This window comes from Barbatula barbatula, assembly GCF_947034865.1.
Source record: "Barbatula barbatula genome assembly, chromosome: 17".
NCBI classification, from domain to species: Eukaryota; Metazoa; Chordata; class Actinopteri; order Cypriniformes; family Nemacheilidae; genus Barbatula; species Barbatula barbatula.
Genome location: NC_136780.1, coordinates 567,962 through 590,569, shown reverse-complemented (window position 1 = coordinate 590,569; position 22,608 = coordinate 567,962). Strand labels below are relative to the sequence as shown.

General features: G+C 41.1%; 1 protein-coding gene across 1 annotated transcript; it reads right to left on the bottom strand.

Annotated features, from left to right (window-relative positions):
* Window positions 1-8,166: 8,166 nt before the first annotated feature.
* On the bottom strand, window positions 8,167-22,392 carry vdra (vitamin D receptor a). Its single transcript, XM_079477789.1, has 9 exons — window positions 22,369-22,392; window positions 19,863-20,010; window positions 16,233-16,363; window positions 12,445-12,629; window positions 12,126-12,225; window positions 10,052-10,232; window positions 9,637-9,788; window positions 9,214-9,330; window positions 8,167-8,573 (listed from the first exon to the last, which is right to left on the bottom strand). Exons 2-9 carry the CDS (start codon window positions 20,006-20,008, stop codon window positions 8,320-8,322), a joined length of 1,266 nt encoding a protein of 421 aa, XP_079333915.1. The 5' UTR covers window positions 20,009-20,010; window positions 22,369-22,392; the 3' UTR covers window positions 8,167-8,319.
* Between the last annotated feature and the right edge of the window lie 216 nt (window positions 22,393-22,608).

Here is a 22,608-nt window from a genome sequence, read left to right as displayed (position 1 = left end):
CACTGGAATAAAATCAGATTTTCTCGTCATTTGGAAGGTAAACTCATATTATGATGATGCACGTAAAACACGCGTTAACATATGAAGAAATAAATTGACGAGATTAGGATTATTGAAATTAAATCGCGTTTTTGACATTCGATCATTATTAAAGTTGATCTGTTTTGACAGATATGTAACAACAGTCTAGATTTAAGTCTTAAACGCTTGTTAATAACAACATGTTGTAAGGGATAATTTGCTTATGAATGATTAAGTAAATAAAATGTTATTAAAAGCTTTATTTACATTTAATTTGTCAAAAAACCCGTCATGTTACCGTGTGTTATTAGTTTTGAGAGGATGTTATTTGGGATTATTACACTGCTCATTTGAATGCTTGATTCTGATTGGCCAGTCGCACATTCCAATGGTTGTTCTTTTCAAATAATAACCTCTCAAAACTAATAACGCACGGTAACCCGGATGCTGCAAATTATTTTGACAGGTACAGTTTAATATTAAACAGAATATTTATAAATACATCTTTTAATAACATATTTATATTTAATTGACAAACGATTAAACCGAATTGCCTTTTCGTGACATTTGAGTGCCGTTTCTTACTTTAAAAAGGAAACTCGCTGTTCCTCAGAAGGTTCTGCATTCGGTAAAAATGACCTCATCAAATATTTCACACTGGAGGGATTGTTTCTGCCATAACAACCGGCTGCCCGAACATTATCCCGACCCTTACATAACAAACCTGCAAATGTCGTGACTAGCCAATCCAGCCATGTAATAAATGACCGTATGACAGTTGCAAGCGACAATTAAGCCTATTTGACGTCTGCAATACATAGTGTGCTCATCTGCAATACGTCTCGGAAACGTCTGCTGTCCGAAGTCTAGAAGACGTCTGTAAAATGTTTATGATTTAGAATTGATGTAAAGCTGCTCTTTCTAAGATGTTTAGCAGATGTTTTTACGCAGCAGATGTTTCCAGATCTCTAGATCTTTAGCAGACGTCTCCAAGACGTACTGAAGATGAGCAAACTGTGTAAACCAGATGGATTGTGCCATCTGGGTTGCTTTGGAATGCTTCAACCGAAACTCAGTAATATTCAACTCTTTGCATCCTGTCAAACTTGGCGTGCTCTCAAAATGTCTCGCCGTTTATAACAGAATTGATTTCGGTGTGAATCAAACACTTTCATCATCAAACACAGACACTTCAACTTTACAATCTCTTGTTCACTGGCATCTGGTTGCACAGCACTTTGATAAAACAAAAGTTGAATTAAAATTCCTACAAAGTGCTTTTGCTGAACGATTACACCTCGTCTTAATATTTTTGTCAAACCAGGACAAACTCAATCATCTTAGAGATTTATCACATTAGATCTTCATTCTTATCAGGTCATTAATGCTGAACAGCACTATTCACACTGAAATCATCTCACTCCAGAATGACAGAGAAGATGCTCTTTAAGAATGTTTGACCTCACAGAACTCTGTCCACACTGATGACACGTGTACGGTTTTTCTCCCGTGTGACCTCTCGTGTGTTTATTAAGGTCGGACTTCTGGGTGAAGGTCGGACTTTCCACACTGAGAGCATCCGTAAGGTTTTTCTCTCGTGTGAACTCTCATATGCACTCTGAGGTGGCATTTACGAATGAAAGTATTTCCACAACGCTCACATTTGTGAGGTTTTTATCCGGTGTGAATTCTCATGTGTCTTTTAAGGTGGCATTAACGAATGAAAGCATTTCCACACTGTTTACACGTGTACGGCCGTTCTCCAGCGTGAATCCTGATGTGCCTGTGAAGGTCGGATTTACGAGTGAAGATCTTTCCACACTGAGAGCATGTGACAGAATCCATGTTTGCCGATCTTTGAGAAGTGTCTGTCATCGAGCAGCTCAGAGATTCTTCTCCAGTCACCAAATGATTTTCCTCCTTAATTTCATTCTGATTCCGTTGTGAATGTTCCTCCTTCGCCGCCATCGGGTCTAAAATGAAGACTTGAAGTTAACTTCTTTGCATGGCAGCGCTGATGCTCCCAGTAGAACCAGCAAGCACACATTTTACGAATCAGGTAAATTATCTTTAAGGTCAAATCAAGATGTTATGGCAGAAATAAGCTCCCATAGTGTGATCAGGACGTGAAGTGGAGGGTCTTGTGTCTCCCTGAAGGGGTTTATTTGGTGATAACAGCGGCTGCTTCTACATTATCCCTCTTAATACAGAAAAAAACTGGACATGAAATGTGAATTTGAAATATATGATGGCATCCCATCATCCAGACCTCCCGTCAGGCCTAAACATCAGTCAGGAATGTTGCTCGATGGTTCTTTTCTTTGCCCACAGGGTTTGTTTTTTACATAATTGTAAATATATTAAAAGTGCTTAATGCATCTGTGCATCCATTTGACCCCAAATAACCTCAACACTAACCAATTTACTCTGAAAACTCCACTTTTACAAATAAATTAAATCATAATTAGAAACTTTAGGAAACTTATGAGTTTTGTTTGTAACACAATGCACAATTGTCAAACTTACCCTTTAGTCTCTCTGCCTTGTCACAATTATAATCAGTCTTTGTAAATATGAGCAAAGTGAAAATAAATCTGCATTATCTTTTCATTCAAAACAACAAAGGCTTTCTTGAAGTGTAATAATTTAAAATGGGGGAAATAAAAAAAATCACAAAAATGGCAAAAGCCCAAATACCCAATGAGTAAAAACAACTAATACAGATGTGTAAGAAAAAGGCTAAAACATTGAAACTGCAGATGTTAGGAAGACGACATTGGCTCATATTTAATTCTTTCAATTAAAAAAACATTGTGATTTTATAAAACCACATTCCTTAGTTATCCATATCCTTCATCCCATGTCATTCTTTGTCTTCTTTCTGAATGACATTTTTAATTTCACGTTGGCCGTCAGAGCATCTTTAACCACATTATCCAGATTACAGTGTTCCCTCCATCACAGATTATTGTATTTCAGGTAAGATCACCCGCAGTGAGCTGAACCAACCCATCATATACTTAATAAAACACATTTAAAAAAACTAAATTGCCCAGAAATGATTGAACCCTTTTGTTCATGAGTTTATGACATCCTAGGTCAGGATTTCTGTGTGTGTTTATTGTTCTTAGGGACTGTTTTACATGTTTTTATGTTTTACATGTTTTCTTAAAGAGGTGTTGTCGCTGATGATGCAGTGTTGCATTTTTACAACAAACCTCTCAAAAGTGTTTCAAGCCCTTCAAATACATTCAACTAAAACCCGATGTTTGATTGAATCAGTCTCACAGGTTATGCATCAGTATGTACAGCTGTTTATTGGTGATTTTTCTTAAAACATCTCATTGACTACATAGAATGCATAAAATAAATGTGTAAGGAACATTCAGGGAGAGAAAGACATCAACACTAATGCAACGGGTATAAACGGCAGGACGTACAGACCAAAATCACATCCACGGCCTGACGGTACAACAATGAAACTCGACATCAGTGTTTCGAGCTTTGAATGAAAGAAACTGTGAAGTGAATTTGCAGCATGAGATGTTTCCAAACTGAAGAGACTCTTCAACGATTTATGCAAAGCAGATTTATGAAACGACGCAGGGGAAATAAAAAGATGATCTGTGTTTATGGATGAAGTAATCTTTGAAATTCTTTGAAGGTTCTTCTGGTGTGGAGAGCGCCGACGTGGTTCCTGAGTAAACACAGATGAGCAGAGGAAACTGTACGGTAGTAATAAAAGACTGCGCTCCTGTCACTGAGAACACAATTCATCTGTGATAGAAACATGTTCTATCTCATGTACCCAACGATCCACAAACTGCCATTAAATGTCATAACAGTAAAGCAAAACTGCTGCTTAACATACAGAATAAAGGCTCCTCGGTCGAAGAGCTTCTCATGGCCTGTTTGTTGTTTGCATTTTTTGTGTTTGGTATGAGAGCGAACACATCAAGCTTCATGTTGCTATGAACCGTAACATCGTAACCCTGACACCATCTCAAACTAAGGCTTCGGGGTGGAGGCACACGGAGGTTCTGTAGCTGTGTAACCTGACAGTCTCTTGAGTGAAGATTCAGTCCGACCAAATCCTCATAAAACACAATATAACACGTGACGAGTATTTCTGTCGGTAAAGTAAATGCTGCTGGTGAATGTGTACGAGTGTGAGAAACTGATGAGAACACAGCAGAGAGAGGAGCGGATAGAGTTGGTTTGGGGTGTTCACCAGTGTTGGGTGTTACTAGTTACTAAGTAATGAGTTACTGTAATTGAACGGCTTTTCTCTTGAAAAAGTAAAGTAAGGGATTACTCTGATCTTTCCTGTTATTTAATTACAGTTACTTCTGATGTCATTGAACTAAACACTGTGTTATATATTCAATAGTGGAAACAACATCCAAATGATCATTCTAACTTTAAAAATGATGCTTTAATGTGTCCTTCTCACATTTGTATATTTGGTCGGTTAATAAGAATAATTGATGTAGTTAACTATTGTTTATTTGACCTATTCACTTAACGAATCAAGGTTGATGTAGGAAACGGAAAGTAATTATTACAAATAATTTAATACTTTTTGGAGAGAGTCATTAGTAAAGTAATCTAATTACACTATTGAATATGTCATTTGTAACTAGTAATTCATGACTTTTTCAGAGTCACTTGCCCAACACTGGTGCTTACAGATGACGCCACTAAACTCACCGTATGATCAGATTGATCAGACAGATCTTTCTAAAAGAGACCTGCGTCTGACTGAACAAAACAACAAATAATGTCCGGAAAGAGACAGAGAGTCGAAGGAGAGCAAGACCGTATGTCATGAAATCAGACAGGTAATAGCAGTAAGAATGAACATACACATGAAGAGCAAAAACAGACAGTGCTCATAACTGTACCTAAAAGAGCTAGCTTATTATGTATACTTTGGGATTAGCCATTTTAGCTGTCAACGATTTGACATTCTGAATATGAAAGAATGAATACTGACAAAGACAAGCGCTCATGCTAGCAGAAACATCTCCCATGATCACCCGTCCGGACACCACACGCACGTCACCAAAACGTCTGATCCTTACCAGATGTTCCTTCCTCAAACATATCAATTCTGTCATCAGTTATTCTCCTCACGTGGTTGTAAATCTGTTTTGAGAAATGTCAATGTTGTTTGGTTACGACATCTTTTGTGTTCTGAAGAAGAAAGAAACTCACGCGGATTTAAAATGGCACGAGGATGAATAAAAGATGACAGAATGTACCATCTTTGGAGACATGCGTGCACTTTCTGAGCATCAGGTGTGTTGTTGGCTCGAGAGTGATGTTGGGAATATCGTGGTTTCCGGCGCTGTCTTAACCGAAGGCTTATACGGAGATATCTGAGGTAAATAGTCCAGCATTTGAATCGGCGAGGAATAAATAAGGATTTAGTGTTATTTTCAAAAATAAAGGAAATTTGTAACAAAAAAAACAAACACGAAATGGAGTAATGCTTTCATGTGTGTATGAGAGAGGTAGTTCAGTTTGGTTAACAACGGCACCTGGTGGTTTGTGTTTTCCTTAAACAATCAGCAGACAGTCAACAAATCTCAGCTAGACTTAAGAAATCCAGTCTGGAATCTTGTAAATGTCCTGTAGCTTGGTTGCTAGAGCATTGCGTTTAAATCTCTGGACATCACAGCGGCCACCACATGCACAAAGGTTCATGTCAAATTTGCTCATTTCAAAATCCGAGAGACACTTTTTATGCCAAAAGACAAGCAGGTGTGTATACGAGTTCAACAGGATTTCTTCAGTCTAGCCGTAAAGCAGCAGAACCAAGCCCGACATCAATGAAGCTAAAGCATCTTGTTCTGTTGCCAACAACACCCAACACAGAAGCCAACAGAAATGGCACAGAGGAGAAAATAAACCGTCTGAATGAGTGAATGAAGTTGATCATCCAAAGTGCATAAAGCGTCCAGAAGAGTTCACCTGTACATCTAAAACAACCTGAATAAAATACTGACGTACTGAAGAAGAGCCCAAGCGTGTCATTCAGACGCCTCGAAGAAAGGAAAGGGCTCTCTGATATGGCCGTGCTCTAGGCCACTGCTTTCCGGGGACCTTAAAGGGGCATTTGTGGGGGCAGGAACATTCGTCCCACCCAACAGACTAAAAACAACTGAGCCAGTATGTGAATATCTTCTGACAGTAGAAACATCTTCAGCTTTCAAACGATCAGAATCCAACAGAAGCTTATCGGAACTGGTATATACATGATACTTGCGAGCCAATCCACGGCCTCTCAGTCCTGCGTTTGTCCAGTAGATCAACATTCAGTCCGTCCGTCCGCACAAAACAAATACATTATACATTAAACAAATACGTTTCTCCGGAAACGTTTGCCATGACAGCGGAGGGCATGTTAAAGCTGGGACGGGTCCTGTGCACATTCAGTCTTGTGAAAGTGTGTGTGGTTGGTTGGTTGGTTTGAGGCAGCGTTTGTAGTGATGAAAGCACCGGTTTAGCTCCGTCCGTGACGAACGCAGAAGCGGCCGTAAGCAGCAGACTGGTTGAGATGTCTTTGCAAAAATAAAAGTCCAGTTTGATGTGTCCAAGTCCGTACAAAACGTAAGCCACGAGAATCATTAAAACAATACAAATCAACGTGAAATTTGCACCTAAAAGCATTAAAGATAGATACGGTCATAGAAGCCTGCGTCTTCTGAATGAAAACACAGGGAAATGTCATACTTGCATATTTCTCCCAAGCTTCTTTTTAACTGATTATTTGTCTTAGCGTTAAGCCTATTCTGTTCATGAGACATATGTACAGAGACGATACGAGTCAGTGGTATTTACAGCTCATGACCACAAGAGAGCAGCGGAGAACCTGCTAACGTACACAGATTCATTGACATTGTACACAACACACAACTGACGTGTGTGGTTTATAATCGATGCTCAATTTGTGTTGGGAGAAAAGGTGTTTAAAAGAAGTTTGATCTCTGATAAACTTGAAAAAGGTTGTGCGCTAACAGCTCAACAAAGTCCAACACATGTCAGTGTTTGTGTATCAGATTCATATAGAAACCGGACTGATGTGAAGCGGATATCACGTGTGAAGGAGGTTTAGTTTTAGACTGGGCTATTACAAGTAAGCGCTCGCGGGGGACTGAAGCAGCCATGTGGCTTTGTTATGAACAGTAAATCTCAGGGGGTTTTGCTCTCTTGTGGTCATTTATGATCCGATCTATACAAACATCAGACTAACAGGTCAGGTGCTCTGCTCTCATCTGAATGTGTGTGTCTCTTATGCACACATTTACTCACGAAACACAAGCGTGTACATCTGTGATAGACCAATATTTGTTTTAAGATTGGGTTATCAACACCACCCTGGCGCTGGAAAAACGGAAGTGTTGTGAATGGATTACATTCCTTTACATTCACATACACTACCGGTGAAAACTTATTATGAAGGACGTTATTAGGACCTTGTAAATCACGGTAATGGAAATAAAGTCATTTAGCTGAAAAACATGATGTAATCCTAAGCCAAAATAAAACACAATATCATCTTTAAAGCTGTTTATCAATAGATCAGAGTTCTTTGATTCTGATCTGACATGATGTTCAACATTACTAAAGATGTTCTGAACACCTGCCGACTCTTTTAAAGCAGCAGGAAGTCCAAACCCTTTGACGGGTAGTGTATGTGTCCGTTTTAGTGAATTGAGTGGAAAATTAAGTGCTCTTATCATTTGAGAAACGCATCTCATATGCTATTATTAAAATCATTTTATCAATCATTCCTTATGAAAATGAACCATGATTTTACTACAAATAAAAGCAAACATGGTTACTACAGTTAGAGCAAGGTAACCACATTTCATACTACAGTAAACACAGTCAAACCATGATATAAAAAATGAAAATCAATCCACTTGTTTACTACACATCAGCTATAGTAAAACCATGGTCATTTTCTTAAAGAAAAGGCAAAAAGAAATTGGTCAACCCCTAATGCACACACACACACGCTCATCTAAACTAGAAGAGCCCGCTAATCCTATTAGAACAGAGGATCACCTGCCCGTTTCATACACACTCTCTCTTAAATATAAATATTAGTTTATATATATATATATAGCTGTATCATTAATACATTCCTTTCAAAATTCCCTTTAGCTTAGACAGGAATCCAGAACTGTGCACCATCTCTTCAGCCCCCCACAGTGAGAATCACTTCTGCTGTACCGCACCGAGCGTGTGTGCGGTCGGCTCCGGAATCTTCCGGGGGGCTCGTGGAGGCTAGGACACCTCGCTCCCGAACACCTCCAGCACCAGCGGCGTGAGCTGCATGCTGTGCTCGGGCTTGAAGGACAGCAGGCGGTACTGCTTCGAATGCTCCTCATTCAGACTCCGCAGGTCCGCCAGCTTCTGGATCATTTTAGCGTACATGAGATGACCGCCGGGGTGATGGATCCGTATGTACGCCTGCAGGACGTCACACAGCTGGTCCTGAAGACTTTCAATGCGTGCGTGGTCCTGAATGCCCGGACGATCTACACGGGGAATATACGTGATGCTGATGAGAAACATTGATGTGACATAAACGCACACACGCATGCCCGCATGCACACAGAGACACACATACACACATGCCCACGTACAGACGGGCACACACACATGCACGCACACATAACCACACAGACACACACACGCACACATTCACACACACGCAAACATAACCACACACGCACACATAACCACACAGACACACACACATGCCAACATTCACACAGTCTCGCACACATGCCCACGTACACACAGGCACACACACACGCACACATAACCACACAGACACACACGCGCCCACACACACACATGCCTACGTACACACAGGCACACACACATAAAGCGCACATAACTACGCAGACACACACACATGCCCACACGCACACAGTCTCGCACACATGCCCACGTACACACAGGCACACATAACCACGCAGACACACACACATGCCCACACGCACACAGTCTCGCACACATGCCCACGTACACACAGGCACACACACATAAAGCACACATAACCACGCAGACACACACACATGCCCATGCAAACACACATTTACACATGCACGCACGCATAACCTGGACATGCACAAAACACACAGATAGGCGCACACACGGTAAGACACACACCTGGTGACAGCAGGCAGATGGCCATTAGCAGCACATGTTCCTCTTCATGAAGATTCAGTTTCTTCAGACCCACTTGAAACTTCACCAGCGGCTCCAACAGGTCCCCATTGTGACCCGCTACACACACACACACACACACACAGTGGGGAAAATAGATTTGAATGACTTCGGAGCAAAAACATGGAAACATCAATCATGTGAAATAACTTCATGAGAACAGGACAGAATAGTAAACACAGTGTTTATGATCACTGGTGTTAGTATAATAATAAGCATCTTGTAAATGATGTAAGCAAACATATATACATATACACACTGAATACGAAATGAGCTTCCTGAGTTAACATTGAGCTATGTGATTAATAAAGTGACTTAATCCTTGTGATTCTCCAGCAGTCTTTATATAAATGCGTGTGTGTTTACCCTTGGTGACATCATTAGCGCAGTACTTGAAGTCTGGTCCTCCACAGCTCCAGCTCATGTCCTCCAGACTGAAGGACTGATTGGATCTCAACATGATGATCTCAATAGCGCTGGACTTCAGGAGAGCGATCTGATCTTCTGCCGTCAGGTCCCTGAGACACACACACACACAGACAGATGAGGAATAAGATGTTCAAAACCTTCAGCGGTTACCTAGACGACAGTCATCCTTTAATAAAGTTCCTCAGACTGCACTTGAGATGAGAAGCAGACACTGAACTGCAGCTTGTGTGCGTCATGACAACACAAAGTCTTCAATCATGTTGGTTAAATGTACAGCTCGAGTCCTTCAGATAAAAGTGTCTGTGCTAAAGTAAACTAAAGGAACATTGAAAGTGGGAAGGTCGCGAGTCACCTGAATCCGGGGATCATCTTGGCGAATCCGATGACTTTCTGAATGCTGTAGCTCACCAGATCGGCGAGATGAGGCAGCATGGACAGACGAGAGGGATCATCCTCACCAGAGTCTGGACTGCCACCGTTATCCTGATACATCATCAGAAGACTGCTGAAGTTCAGCTTTGTGTCCACAGACTCTACAGCCGGAGAGAGAGAGAGAGAGAACATCAGAAAACCACACTCACCAGTCAATTACAGGAAGCAGAAATGATCTTCAAAATGAGGGTTCTTCATTCAGAGCATGACGAGAAATGTGTGTGTCACCTGCTGTCACGGGTTACCATGGGATAGCAGTATGTGCGTGTGTGTGTGTGTGTGTGTTTGTATGTGTTAGTGTGTTTGTGTGTGCGTTTGCGTGTTTGTTAGTATGTGTGTGCGTATCTGTGCGTTTTTGTGCGTGTGATTGTGTGTGGTTGTGTGCGTTTGCATGTCTGCGAGTGTGTGTTTGTTAGTGTGTTTGTGCGCGTTTCTGTGCGTGTGATTGTACGTGTTTGTGTGCATTTGCATGTTTGTGTTTGCATGTGTGTGAGCATGTCTGCGAGTGTGTGTTTGTTAGTGTGTTTGTGCGTATGTGCGCGTTTATGTGCGTGTGATTGTGTGTGTTTGTGTGCATTTGCATGTTTGTGTTCGCATGTGTGTGTGCATGTCTGCGAGTGTGTGTTTGTTAGTGTGTTTGTGCGTATGTGCGCGTTTCTGTGCGTGTGATTGTGTGTGTTTGTGTGCATTTGCATGTTTGTGTTCGCATGTGTGTGTGCATGTCTGCGAGTGTGTGTTTGTTAGTGTGTTTGTGCGTATGTGCGTGTGATTGTGTGTGTTTGTGTGCATTTGCATGTTTGTGTTTGCATGTGTGTGAGCATGTCTGCGAGTGTGTGTTTGTTAGTGTGTTTGTGCGTATGTGCGCGTTTATGTGCGTGTGATTGTGTGTGTTTGTGTGCATTTGCATGTTTATGTTCGCATGTGTGTGTGCATGTCTGCGAGTGTGTGTTTGTTAGTGTGTTTGTGCGTATGTGCGCGTTTCTGTGCGTGTGATTGTACGTGTTTGTGTGCATTTGCATGTTTGTGTTTGCATGTGTGTGAGCATGTCTGCGAGTGTGTGTTTGTTAGTGTGTTTGTGCGTATGTGCGCGTTTCTGTGCGTGTGATTGTACGTGTTTGTGTGCATTTGCATGTTTGTGTTTGCATGTGTGTGTGCATGTCTGCGAGTGTGTGTTTGTTAGTGTGTTTGTGCGTATGTGCGCGTTTTTGTGCGTGTGATTGTGTGTGTTTGTGTGCATTTGCATGTTTGTGTTCGCATGTGTGTGTGCATGTCTGCGAGTGTGTGTTTGTTAGTGTGTTTGTGCGTATGTGCGCGTTTTTGTGCGTGTGATTGTGTGTGTTTTTGAGCATTTGCATGTTTGTGTTCGCATGTGTGTGAGCATGTCTGCGAGTGTGTGTTTGTTAGTGTGTTTGTGCGTATGTGCGCGTTTTTGTGCGTGTGATTGTGTGTGTTTGTGTGCATTTGCATGTTTGTGTTCGCATGTGTGTGAGCATGTCTGCGAGTGTGTGTTTGTTAGTGTGTCTGTGCGTATGTGCGCGTTTTTGTGCGTGTGATTGTGTGTGTTTGTGTGCATTTGCATGTTTGTGTTCGCATGTGTGTGAGCATGTCTGCGAGTGTGTGTTTGTTAGTGTGTTTGTGCGTATGTGCGCGTTTCTGTGCGTGTGATTGTACGTGTTTGTGTGCATTTGCATGTTTGTGTTTGCATGTGTGTGAGCATGTCTGCGAGTGTGTGTTTGTTAGTGTGTTTGTGCGTATGTGCGCGTTTTTGTGCGTGTGATTGTGTGTGTTTTTGAGCATTTGCATGTTTGTGTTCGCATGTGTGTGTGCATGTCTGCGAGTGTGTGTTTGTGGGTCAGTGTGCTTGTTGCGTGTTGCGTGTATGTGTTCGGGTTCGCATGTGTGTTTGTGTGTGCATTTACGTATGTGTTTGCGTGTTTGTTCGTTTGCTTGTGTTTGTGCCTTTGCGTGTGTGTGTGTTTGTTTGTGCATGTTACCTGGTGAATGGTTGAATGAATCTGATGAGGCGTCAGACGGCGAGTGAAGAGACGCAGCCCGACTGGCACTGCGGGTGACTGGACCCTCTCTGACCGGAGGCTACACACAAACACACATATAAAGATCTCTTTTTATTGATTACTTTAATGACAGTATATCTGGAAGATCAGTCCACACGCAGACATTAACATCATACAAACCATCTCATGTAATGACTGATGAGAAGCACTAGAATAATAACAGCAGAGATGCTAAGATAACGCTAGCGGGTTTGTTTAAATGCTGATGGGTACTTTTTGGTTTTCTAGCGTGACTGACCCTGAAGCGTGAGAAGTCAGAGTAAGAGTCATCATATGTTTTGTGATGTGCCTCCACCAGCGTGTTGATGATCTGTGTCTGCTCATCGTTCAGACGAGGCCTCCGTGCCTCCCGAGCCGCCTCCTCCTCCTTCCTCTTCTGGATCAGATCTTTCTTCCTCTGCACCTCCTCATCCGTCAGAATGACTGACACACACACACAGATTTAGACATGATTTACATTTTGTTTTCTTAATTCAATATTTAGGATGTGATTTTAGGTTCAAATCATCACATCACTTACATTTACGCATGAAAAAATTCATTTCTGTAAATGGTTTGTATTGATGCAGTCTATTCAAATATTTACTATATACTTCTTAATTAAATATATATTTAATAGAACTTCTTCTTATTCTGTTTATATATACACACTCACATTTTTTATCAATTTTATTGCCGTTTTATTGTTTCTTCAAATCTAAAGTTTCTTAAATCATTAGCATTTTTAAGATACGTTTTATTTATCTTTTTCAATCATTTTATGTAAAGCACTTTGTATGTAAATTGCCCTTGTGTATGAAATGCGCTATATAAATCAACTTGCCTTGCCTATATATTGGAGCACATATAGTGTAAGAGTCCAGCATACAATTCTTGTTATTTGGGGGGAAATTTCCTGCTTTCTATGATTTCTATACAATATGTTTTCTGTAAAGCTGCTTTGCAACAATGCCCATAACACAAACACACATTTGTTGTGCATGAGGAATGTTTCCAGCTGTGCCAGTCTTGTGCCCGTCATGTGGCAGTCTGACCCGTATGCCATCTACATGTCTGTCTCTCAATCTCCTCTGAGCGTTAAATGAGCTCCAACTAACACATTGCTCCCGCACCAAAACTCCTTTTGTCCATAAACCAAACATAACATTGTTGAAAATATCTTTTATATTGAGTTGATTTTCATAGATATCCTGATAGATATTTATGACGTGATCAAGATAACGTGCCATCGGGCTCAGAAAAGAAAACTCAAGTAGATAGATGTCAATAAACATTGACCTTGTGTTTAGGGCGCAGGTGCATGTGTGTGAATGACACCACAACAATTAACCAATCAAATCATTTCAAGCCCCCTACCTCACATCCTGACGGCCCAATCAGAGACATGACGAGAGGTCACAAACATCACGTTCTACTATCAAAGTTCTCCCAGGTCCTGATGACATCACAATGCTCTTAAAGTCGAGCTCGACACGCAAAACTACAAGTGAACTTTAAATGGCCCAATTGTATCTTTTACTCTTAAAAACACACACACACACACACACACACACACACACACACAAATCTGGGTCGGCTTATTGTGCAACTCCATGGAGAGAAAGCGTCATTGTTGGCTCTCTCTCTCTCTCTCTCTCTCTCTCTCTCTCTCTCTGTCTCTCTCTCTCTGTGTGTCTCTCTCTCTCTCTCTCTCTCTCTGTCTCTCTGTCTCTCTGTCTCTCTCTCTCTCTCTCTCTCTCTCTCTCTCTCTCTCTGTCTCTCTCTCTCTGTCTCTCAAAGTTTGGAAACAGTATCTTTTTCTCCAGTGTGTGTTATTGTGCGTGAGTGTGTGTTTTCGTGCATGTGTGTTATCGTGCGTGTGTGTGTTTGCGTGCATGTGTGTTTGCGTGCATGTGTGTGTGTGTGTTTGCGTGCGTGTTTTACGTGCATGTGTGTGTGTGTTATCGTGCGTGTGTGTGTGTGTTTGCGTGCATGTGTGTGTTTGCGTGCATGTGTGTGTGTGTGTTTGCGTGCATGTGTGTGTGTGTTATCGTGCGTGTGTGTGTTTGCGTGCATGTGTGTGTGTTTGCCTGCGTGTGTGTGTTTGCGTGCATGTGTGTGTGTTTGCCTGCGTGTGTGTGTTTGCGTGCATGTGTGTGTGTTTGCGTGCATGTTTGCGTGCATGTGTGTGTGTGTTTGCGTGTGCGTGCATGTGTGTTTGCGTGCATGTGTGTGTGTGTTATCGTGCGTGTGTGTGTTTGCGTGCATGTGTGTGTGTTTGCGTGCATGTGTGTGTGTTTGCCTGCGTGTGTGTGTTTGCGTGCATGTGTGTGTGTTTGCGTGCGTGTGTGTGTTTGCGTGCATGTGTGTGTGTTTGCGTGCATGTTTGCGTGCATGTGTGTGTGTGTTTGCGTGTGCGTGCATGTGTGTTTGCGTGCATGTGTGTTTGCGTGCATGTGTGTTTGTGTGCGTGCGTGTGTTTGCGTGTATGTTTGTGTCTGTGTGTTTGCGTGCATGTGTGTTTGCGTGCATGTGTGTGTGTTTGCGTGCATGTTTGCGTGCATGTGTGTGTGTGTTTGCGTGTGCGTGCATGTGTGTTTGCGTGCATGTGTGTTTGCGTGCATGTGTGTTTGTGTGCGTTCGTGTGTTTGCGTGTATGTTTGTGTCTGTGTGTTTGCGTGCATGTGTGTTTGCGTGCATGTGTGTTTGCGTGCATGTGTGTTTGTGTGCGTTCGTGTGTTTGCGTGTATGTTTGTGTCTGTGTGTTTGCGTGCATGTGTGTTTGCGTGCGTGCGTGCGTGTGTGTTTGCACAAACTTTAAACAGTGACTATAATTCGTCTCACACCATCTTCCTAACAATTTGCATATATATTTTTTAAGTAAAATGTGCTAAAATTCTTACTAAACTTACTTAAAGTACATTCTACTTAATAAATAGTATTTGTTAAAATATCAAGTAAACATTATTTAAAGAAATCTAAAGGATATTACGTTGAACAAAAACCTTTTTGCAACAAAGATGGTCAAGTGAGAAGGCCTCTTAACTGGCATTAATACAGTTACTGCGCAATAACACACTTAATATTGATAATAATATGATGTATAATAATATTAAACAATATTGTGGCTCCCTCAGACTAAGCACAAGCACCGCTCTTCTGAACAACGATAACCACTCAAAAATCCTAAACTTCAAAATGATGATTGGTCACGTGACTCGCGGGGTTTACACAGTGTGTAGACGGGAGAAATGGACGCAGAGCAGACCGACACTGAACTAGTGCCCAGAACAAATGCTTCCTCAGTTATTTGGCAATACTTTTGTTTCAGGATATCAGACACTGAGCACAGAGAGGTACGGAGCAGAATTAGCTAAACTAAAGTTGTAAATAAAGTAAATATAATGTTTTAGAAAGAGGATTCAACCAGCTGGTTGAGTAACAACCATTTCAAGTTATTATAGAGGTTTAAGTTTTATAGAGTGAATCACACATTTATATCCAGTTTCGTTTTCTAAAGAGTTCATACAAGTATATGTTACAATCTGCTTAAATGTCTGTTTGTTGGGATTATTTTCCTAAAAATGTGTACAACCGTATTTATGTTCTATTTGTTTCATTTACCTGTCCTGTTGAGAATATATGTTTTTTTAGGTTAATTTAATTCAGTAATGCAAAGATTTTATTGTTATTTAATTTTATAACATTTTATTTTAATTTGAAAACAATTCTAGTTCTTGTTGCATAGTTAGCAATGTGACACACTTCCTCAACTTAATTTGACCAATTTGACAAAGTTTACTTCAATATTTTTGAGTGATTTTAATTGAACAAATATTTAAGTCTTAACAAACGAAATAAGTAGAATTAATTTCCAAGATTTGAGGTTATTTTGACTGTTTATTTTTTTAAAAGAACTTAATTCTATTAAGTATATTTTCATAAGATTAAGGCACATAATCATTTTTTCCGGTGATCAGATCTTGCACTTCATGTTTGTAACTTTTGATTATTTGTAATGATGATGATGATTGACAGGTCACTCACATTCCTTCATCATGCCGATGTCCACGCAGCGTTTGAGACGACAGGCCTGACAGTGACGCCGGTTGTCTTTGGTGATAGTGCAGCTTCCATTGAACGGGCAGGTGAAACTCGCCTTGCGCTTCATACTGCGCCTGAGAGAGAGAGAGAGATACACACCTGCTTCATTAAGACTGTGTGTTCCAAGAGAAAAGGTCTTAATTGTTTTATAATGACATATCCCAGCAGACACACAGTACACATCTCACTATCATCTACAAACACACAAAAACAAACAGATCAATCAGAACAAATAAACCTTCCTGTAGCACTGGTAACAATCACTATCTCTTGTTGTCTTACCGTCAATAATCGTCCACAAGTATGTGAGTGTGTGTACGCGTGTGTTCAATGTGTGTGTGTGTGTGTGTGTGTACGCGTGTGTTCAGTATGTGTGTGTATAAGCGTGTGTACAGTATGTGAGTGTTTTGTGTGCGCGTGTGTACAGTATGTTTTTGTGTGTACGAGTACAGTATGTGTGTGTACGCGTGTGTACAGTATGTGTGTGTACGCGTGTGTTCAATATGTGTGTTTATAAGCGTGTGTACAGTATGTTAGTGTGTACAGTATGTATATGTGCGGGTGTGTACAATATGTGTGTGTACGCGTGTGTACAGTATGTGTGTGTACGTGTGTGTTCAACATGTGTGTGTATAAGTGTGTGTACAGTATGTGAGTGTGTACAGCATGTATATGTGCGGGTGTGTACAATATGTGTGTGTACGCGTGTGTTCAATATGTGTGTGTATAAGCGTGTGTACAGTATGTGAGTGTATACAGTATGTGTGTGCATGTGTGTGTTTGTATATGCGTACGTATGTACAGTTTTTGCGTGTACGAGTACAGTATGTGTGTGTACGCGTGTGTACAGTATGTGGGTGTGTGTGCGCACAGTATGTGTGGGTGTGTGTGTGCACGTGCGCGTGTATGCGTGTGTACATTATGTGTGTGTACAGTATGTATGTGCGTGTGTGTGCACGTGTGAACAGTATGTGTGAGTACATCATGTGTGTGTGTACAGTATGTATGTGCGTGTGTGTGTGTGCGCGTGTGTACAGTATGTGTGTGCATGTGTGTGTTTGTATGTGCGTACGTATGTACAGTTTTTGCGTGTTCGAGTACTGTATGTGTGTGCAAAAGTGTTTACAGTAAATGTGTCCATGCGTGTTTGTGTGCACGTACGTGTGTATATGCATGGGTACAGTATGTATGTGTACGCGTGTGTACAGTATGTGTGTGCGTGTGTGTGTGTGTGCACGTGTGTACAGTATGTGCGTGTACAGTGTGTTTTTGCGTGTCTGAGTACAGTATGTGTGTGTGTGTGTGTGTGTGTTTGTGTACGCGTGTGTACAGTATGTGTGTGCGTGTATGTGTGTGTGCACGTGTGTACAGTATGTGTGTGTACAGTGTGTTTTTGCGTGTCTGAGTACAGTATGTGTGTGTGTGTGTGTGTGTGTGTGTGTGTTTGTGTACGCGTGTGTACAGTATGTGTGTGCGTGTGTGTGTGTGCACGTGTGTACAGTATGTGTGTGTACAGTGTGTTTTTGCGTGTCTGAGTACAGTGTGTGTGTGTGTGTGTGTGTGTGTGTGTGTGTGTGTGTGTGTGTGTGTGTGTGTGTATGTGTGTGTGTGTATGTGTGTGTGTGTGTGTGTGTGTATGTGCGTGTGTGTATGTGTGTTTGTACGCGTACAGTTCTTGTGCGTGCGAGTACAGTCTGTGTGCGCGTGTTGGTCATCATGTGAAGAATCAGCCAGTACAGGATCAGTGTTTCTGAAGCATCATGGACACGTGAGGAACACGCTAAACTCCACCGGTCCCCAGGAATAAGCCAATTATAACACAACAGCAAACAGGAGTGTTCAGAACGTGTCGAGGGTTCGGCAGAAACCATCTCCTCTCCTCCATCCGTGTGAATGACCTCATGGCCTCCATCAACAACAGATTTGATTTGCCGTGCGTCAGTGATTTCGCTCACAACCCCTCACCCCTGATTCAACGTGAATACAACTATAAAGCTGTTCTCAGATCAGCAGGAAAACGTTGAAGAATAAAACAATCAATCCATTAGGTTATATAAGAAACTGGCAAATATTTCTCAGCTGTTATAAAACAATGCTTGTAATGAGCTCCAGACATGAGGCACTTTCTCTCCTCTCAACCCCACAGATAAACCTCACCTCTCATCTGAAGGATGAAAATAACACAACGGTTTCCGTGTCTTTAAGCTGATCAGAATAAACTCTACATCGTGTTCTATGGATCTTGCAGTGAATGCAGATTGTGTTACTGAGAAACAAAACAAAACTACATTTAATCTAGAATATTCCTGTAAAGTCAACATGAAACGTCTCTCTCCTCTCATAATGTCACACGTATCTACATGAAGGATATTCTAGATCTAGAGTACATTAACATGAAACATTACAAAGACAATTTAAACCCATTTTAAACACAGAGTATTCAAGTAAATCTTTCCAGAAATGAAGCTAGTGATCAAAAACACAAGAGATTTGAATTCTACATTTACAGACCTGACACGGTGGAAAACAAGCAATTAGGGAAGAAAGACAAGAGACAGGAGACAAAAGAACATTAGAAGTGTGAACAAACATTTCAGCAGAAGAAGAGATCAAACTTCACAAAGATGTTGGAGGTGAACCACCATTCATACATTCTGCTGATAACAGACATCACAGTGTCGTCCCAAGTCTATTTGTTTAAGATGAAAAGACACACAACAGCAGAGACCTTAAAATTCTTTAGCACTTGTAATCTCTAATCAATCCCCCTCTCAACAACAACTCTTCAACACATGACGTCACCCATTAATAAAGAGGTGGGACTATACCGACTGTCCAATGACCAGGCATTTTTAGCCCTCCCCTGCAGGCCCAACTTACAAATAAACCAATTACAAAAGAAAAGCCAAAATAAAGCCACGCCCCTCTTTTCTTTTTCCAATTTCAGAAGCTGTTTCACTCGGATATACGTCACGATGCGGAAATGAAGTCAATCGCAACGTCCGTTCCACGGTGACTGACAAAGTTTGTGTTGTTTTTATTTAGGGCTGCACGATTTAACGCAATTCTGCGATTCTGTTTTATGCACAACTTGTTCGTGAAGCGCAGCTCTGTGATCGGCGGGAAATGCTGCTCCATCTGAAACAACTTTGCATTTGAGTCTCTTATAACATATAACATATAAATATAATTATTTATCATGAAAACACCTGAGGGTGCTTGAAAAACAGTGAAACAACTTGTCGATTAATTTTGCAGCCCTATTTTTATTCTAGTTTAATGAAAGTTATCAGACTCGGCACATGTGGTGGATGTGTTCTGAACGTGACCCTCTGTTGTGTTGTCACTCAGGGACTGATCTCAATGAGACTAAACGTCACACAACACACCATGTTTGAGTTGATTCAACCCTGTCATCTGTCAGCTCAACCTACAAGTCAGTTTTAGTTCTAACGTGCTTTATTCTTCCTGCGAGCAGTCCAAAGCAAAACTTCATCAGACGGTGGAGAAACCCGTCCATCTCAACGACACACACGTCACATGTTCACTGAATGAAACCGTGTAAGGATTTACCTGAAGAAGCCCTTACAGCCCTCACAGGTCATGGCGTTGAAGTGGAATCCTGTCGCTTTGTCTCCACACACGCCACAGATCCGCGGCGCATTGCGGTCGAACTCATCCTGACCGGCTGCTGACGTGCTCACGGACATGGGATCCATGACTGAAAACACACAGAAGAAGAACAGCGGTGAACATCAGGAGGCGTGTGCTCTCTCCATGACACGTGTGTAAAAACTCTTCTAGAGCCCCGATTGGCCGATCGATTTGTGGCGCACCAATCAGGGATCTGTATGAATGAAAGGGTTCAAACTAAAGTATTACGTATAGAGGATGAAGACAAAGTGATCATCAAACTGTTCTCTTTTGTATCTAAACTCATCCGTCTCTGGATAAAGCCGCCCATCTGTTGTTTACTGCCCGTTTAGACTACACCTGCACCAGTGTGTGTGTGTGTGCGTGTGGGATTAATGAATGTTGCATTTAATAAAGATACAATAACAGAACAGTGGTGCATAATGAAATTAACATTCACAGGTCAAAGGTCACATGACAAACAGAAGTTAATAAACAAATTCTGGACTGGAATCAGTACAGAAACCGTGAAAGCGGCCGGATCGTTTTTCTGTGAATAGTGAACATGTGTGTGTCGTCCATCAGGTCGTCACTATCTTCCTGGAATCAATCAGCTTGTTTTTCACAACAAGTGGACTGTAGAAAACAAACAACAATAAAGAGACCTGACCTGACACAAGCACACGGGTGTGTTCATGAATGTGAGATGGAGCTTCTTATTGCCGTGACATTCTCGCATCAGTGAACACAGCTGTCATCACACTACACACGAGCATCTGAGCACCCTCACATTAAAAAACATCCAGATGAACTCTCTGAATACACCTGCTGGAGGAATGACACGTCCATCTGTCTCCACGACACAGAACGAAACTGAGAGAGATAAATATTATTCAGCCGCAGGAAAAATAAAGAGACCACTTTAAAACTATTCACTATTTATAGCCATGTGTTTAAGCAAATGGTATTATTTGCATTTTATTCTGTGGATGAGTAATAACGTTTCTCCAAACAAAGATGCTTTGCATTTTCATGTATTTGCAGCTCATTTAAACAGCACAAACTGGTTTAAATGACAAAACAGATGCAATGTTTTCAGATCTTGAACACCGCACAGAAATAAATTTCATTTTCACAATACTAATGTTTTTACATGTATTTTAGGATCATGATGTTCCACAACTTTAATGTGTTTTGCAGTCTCTCTCTCTCTCTCTCTCACACACACTCTTCTGACAAAAATGGTCTCATCATTTTCTAGGAAGAAACAATTTTAAAATCTTTCCTGATTTAAAAATGTACTTTTTATAGGTATGCGTTAAGTTAAAATGAAGATTTTTGTATCATTCGGTCTTACACCGTTTCCCAAATTTCAAGGTTTCTATTTGCATTTATTTGCAGAAAATGAAAACTGGAGAAACAGGAGAAAACAACAGGAGAGACAAAGTAAACAAGTTCAGATTGACTTTTAAGTAGGGATGCACGATAAATCATCGGCCATATCGGTATCGGCTGATAAAGGTAATTTTTTTATGTTATAGGCTGATAATAAAATGTAGGCCGATATATTATAAATTATTTCTTCTGGTTAAACGTACGCCGCTTCAAATCCAGCACAGTTCTGTCATGATCATTCACTTACTGCTTTTAGCTAAACATTGTTGATGTAGATAGAGTATGTAGATATTTATGAAGGTGTCAATTATTTATTTATATTAATATTAAGATACTGTATATCGGCCAATATATCGGTTATCTGTTTCCAAATTTAAAGAAGTGTCGGTTATAGTTATCGGCCAAAATGTACATATCGGTGCATCCCTACTTAAGCGATATAACAGTGTGGCCATAATACTATAATAATACAATACATTAATAATCTAGAAATGTGCATTAAATGAACAGTTGGAATGGTCTTTTGATTGTTGTAATGTAGCTGAATATGTAAATGAACATGTAATATTATATATACAGAATGCAGATATAAACAATGAAACTATAAATTAACCAATGTCAGAAGATTATGAATGTTAGAGATGAGCTTTCTTTTACAACACAAGCACAGTCACATCTCTCTCTGTATACAAAACACCAGCAGCGCAAAACACACACACGCGCTCTGACCAAACCAGTAAACACACGGCTTTCTAACAGTTGTTTGCTATTCAAAACATAGCATTTGCCTTCTTCTGGAAGTGTTTTGTGTCATTGAGAGGAAGTTAAAAACATGCAGAATAAGGAACACAGTTTGGAAACCACCGGACGCTATCGCCGTAACTCAACTCTGCTGGAAACACAGAGCTGAACTTTACAGTATTAACCCAAATCTGATGCGAGATCAGATATCAGACAAACAGATCCGGCCTCTGCTGGAATCCTGATAGGGTGGCGTCTCTCCCACGACACCAGAGACACGCTGCATTTTTCTGGTGCGCTGAACACTTACCAAACGCTGTCCATGGAGGGAGAAGGTGCAGAGAAACAAAGACTCGATCCAAATCTGCACATCAGACTCTGAACTTTAGACCTTGCTTTTAGCATCGGCTAGAAAAAGAAAGCGTCCGCTGGCAGGCGGTCCACACCGGGGTGGAGCGGGGGGCCCTAAATCCCATCAGAGGGGCCCGTTCAGGGAGGGAACACCACGGGCGGAGCTGCTCTCCCTCAGGCGTTCAAACGTGTTTGTGTT

Coding starts and splice junctions, on each gene's coding strand:
- vdra (XM_079477789.1), bottom strand. CDS start 20,008: ATGGATCCCATGTCCGTGAGCACGTCAGCAGCCGGTCAGGATGAGTTC. Junction 9,789..10,051: donor AAGATGATCCCCGGATTCAG/GTGACTCGCGAC, acceptor TGTGTGTCTCAG/GGACCTGACGGCAGAAGATC. Junction 8,574..9,213: donor CATCTGCCTGCTGTCACCAG/GTGTGTGTCTTA, acceptor TTCCCCGTGTAG/ATCGTCCGGGCATTCAGGAC.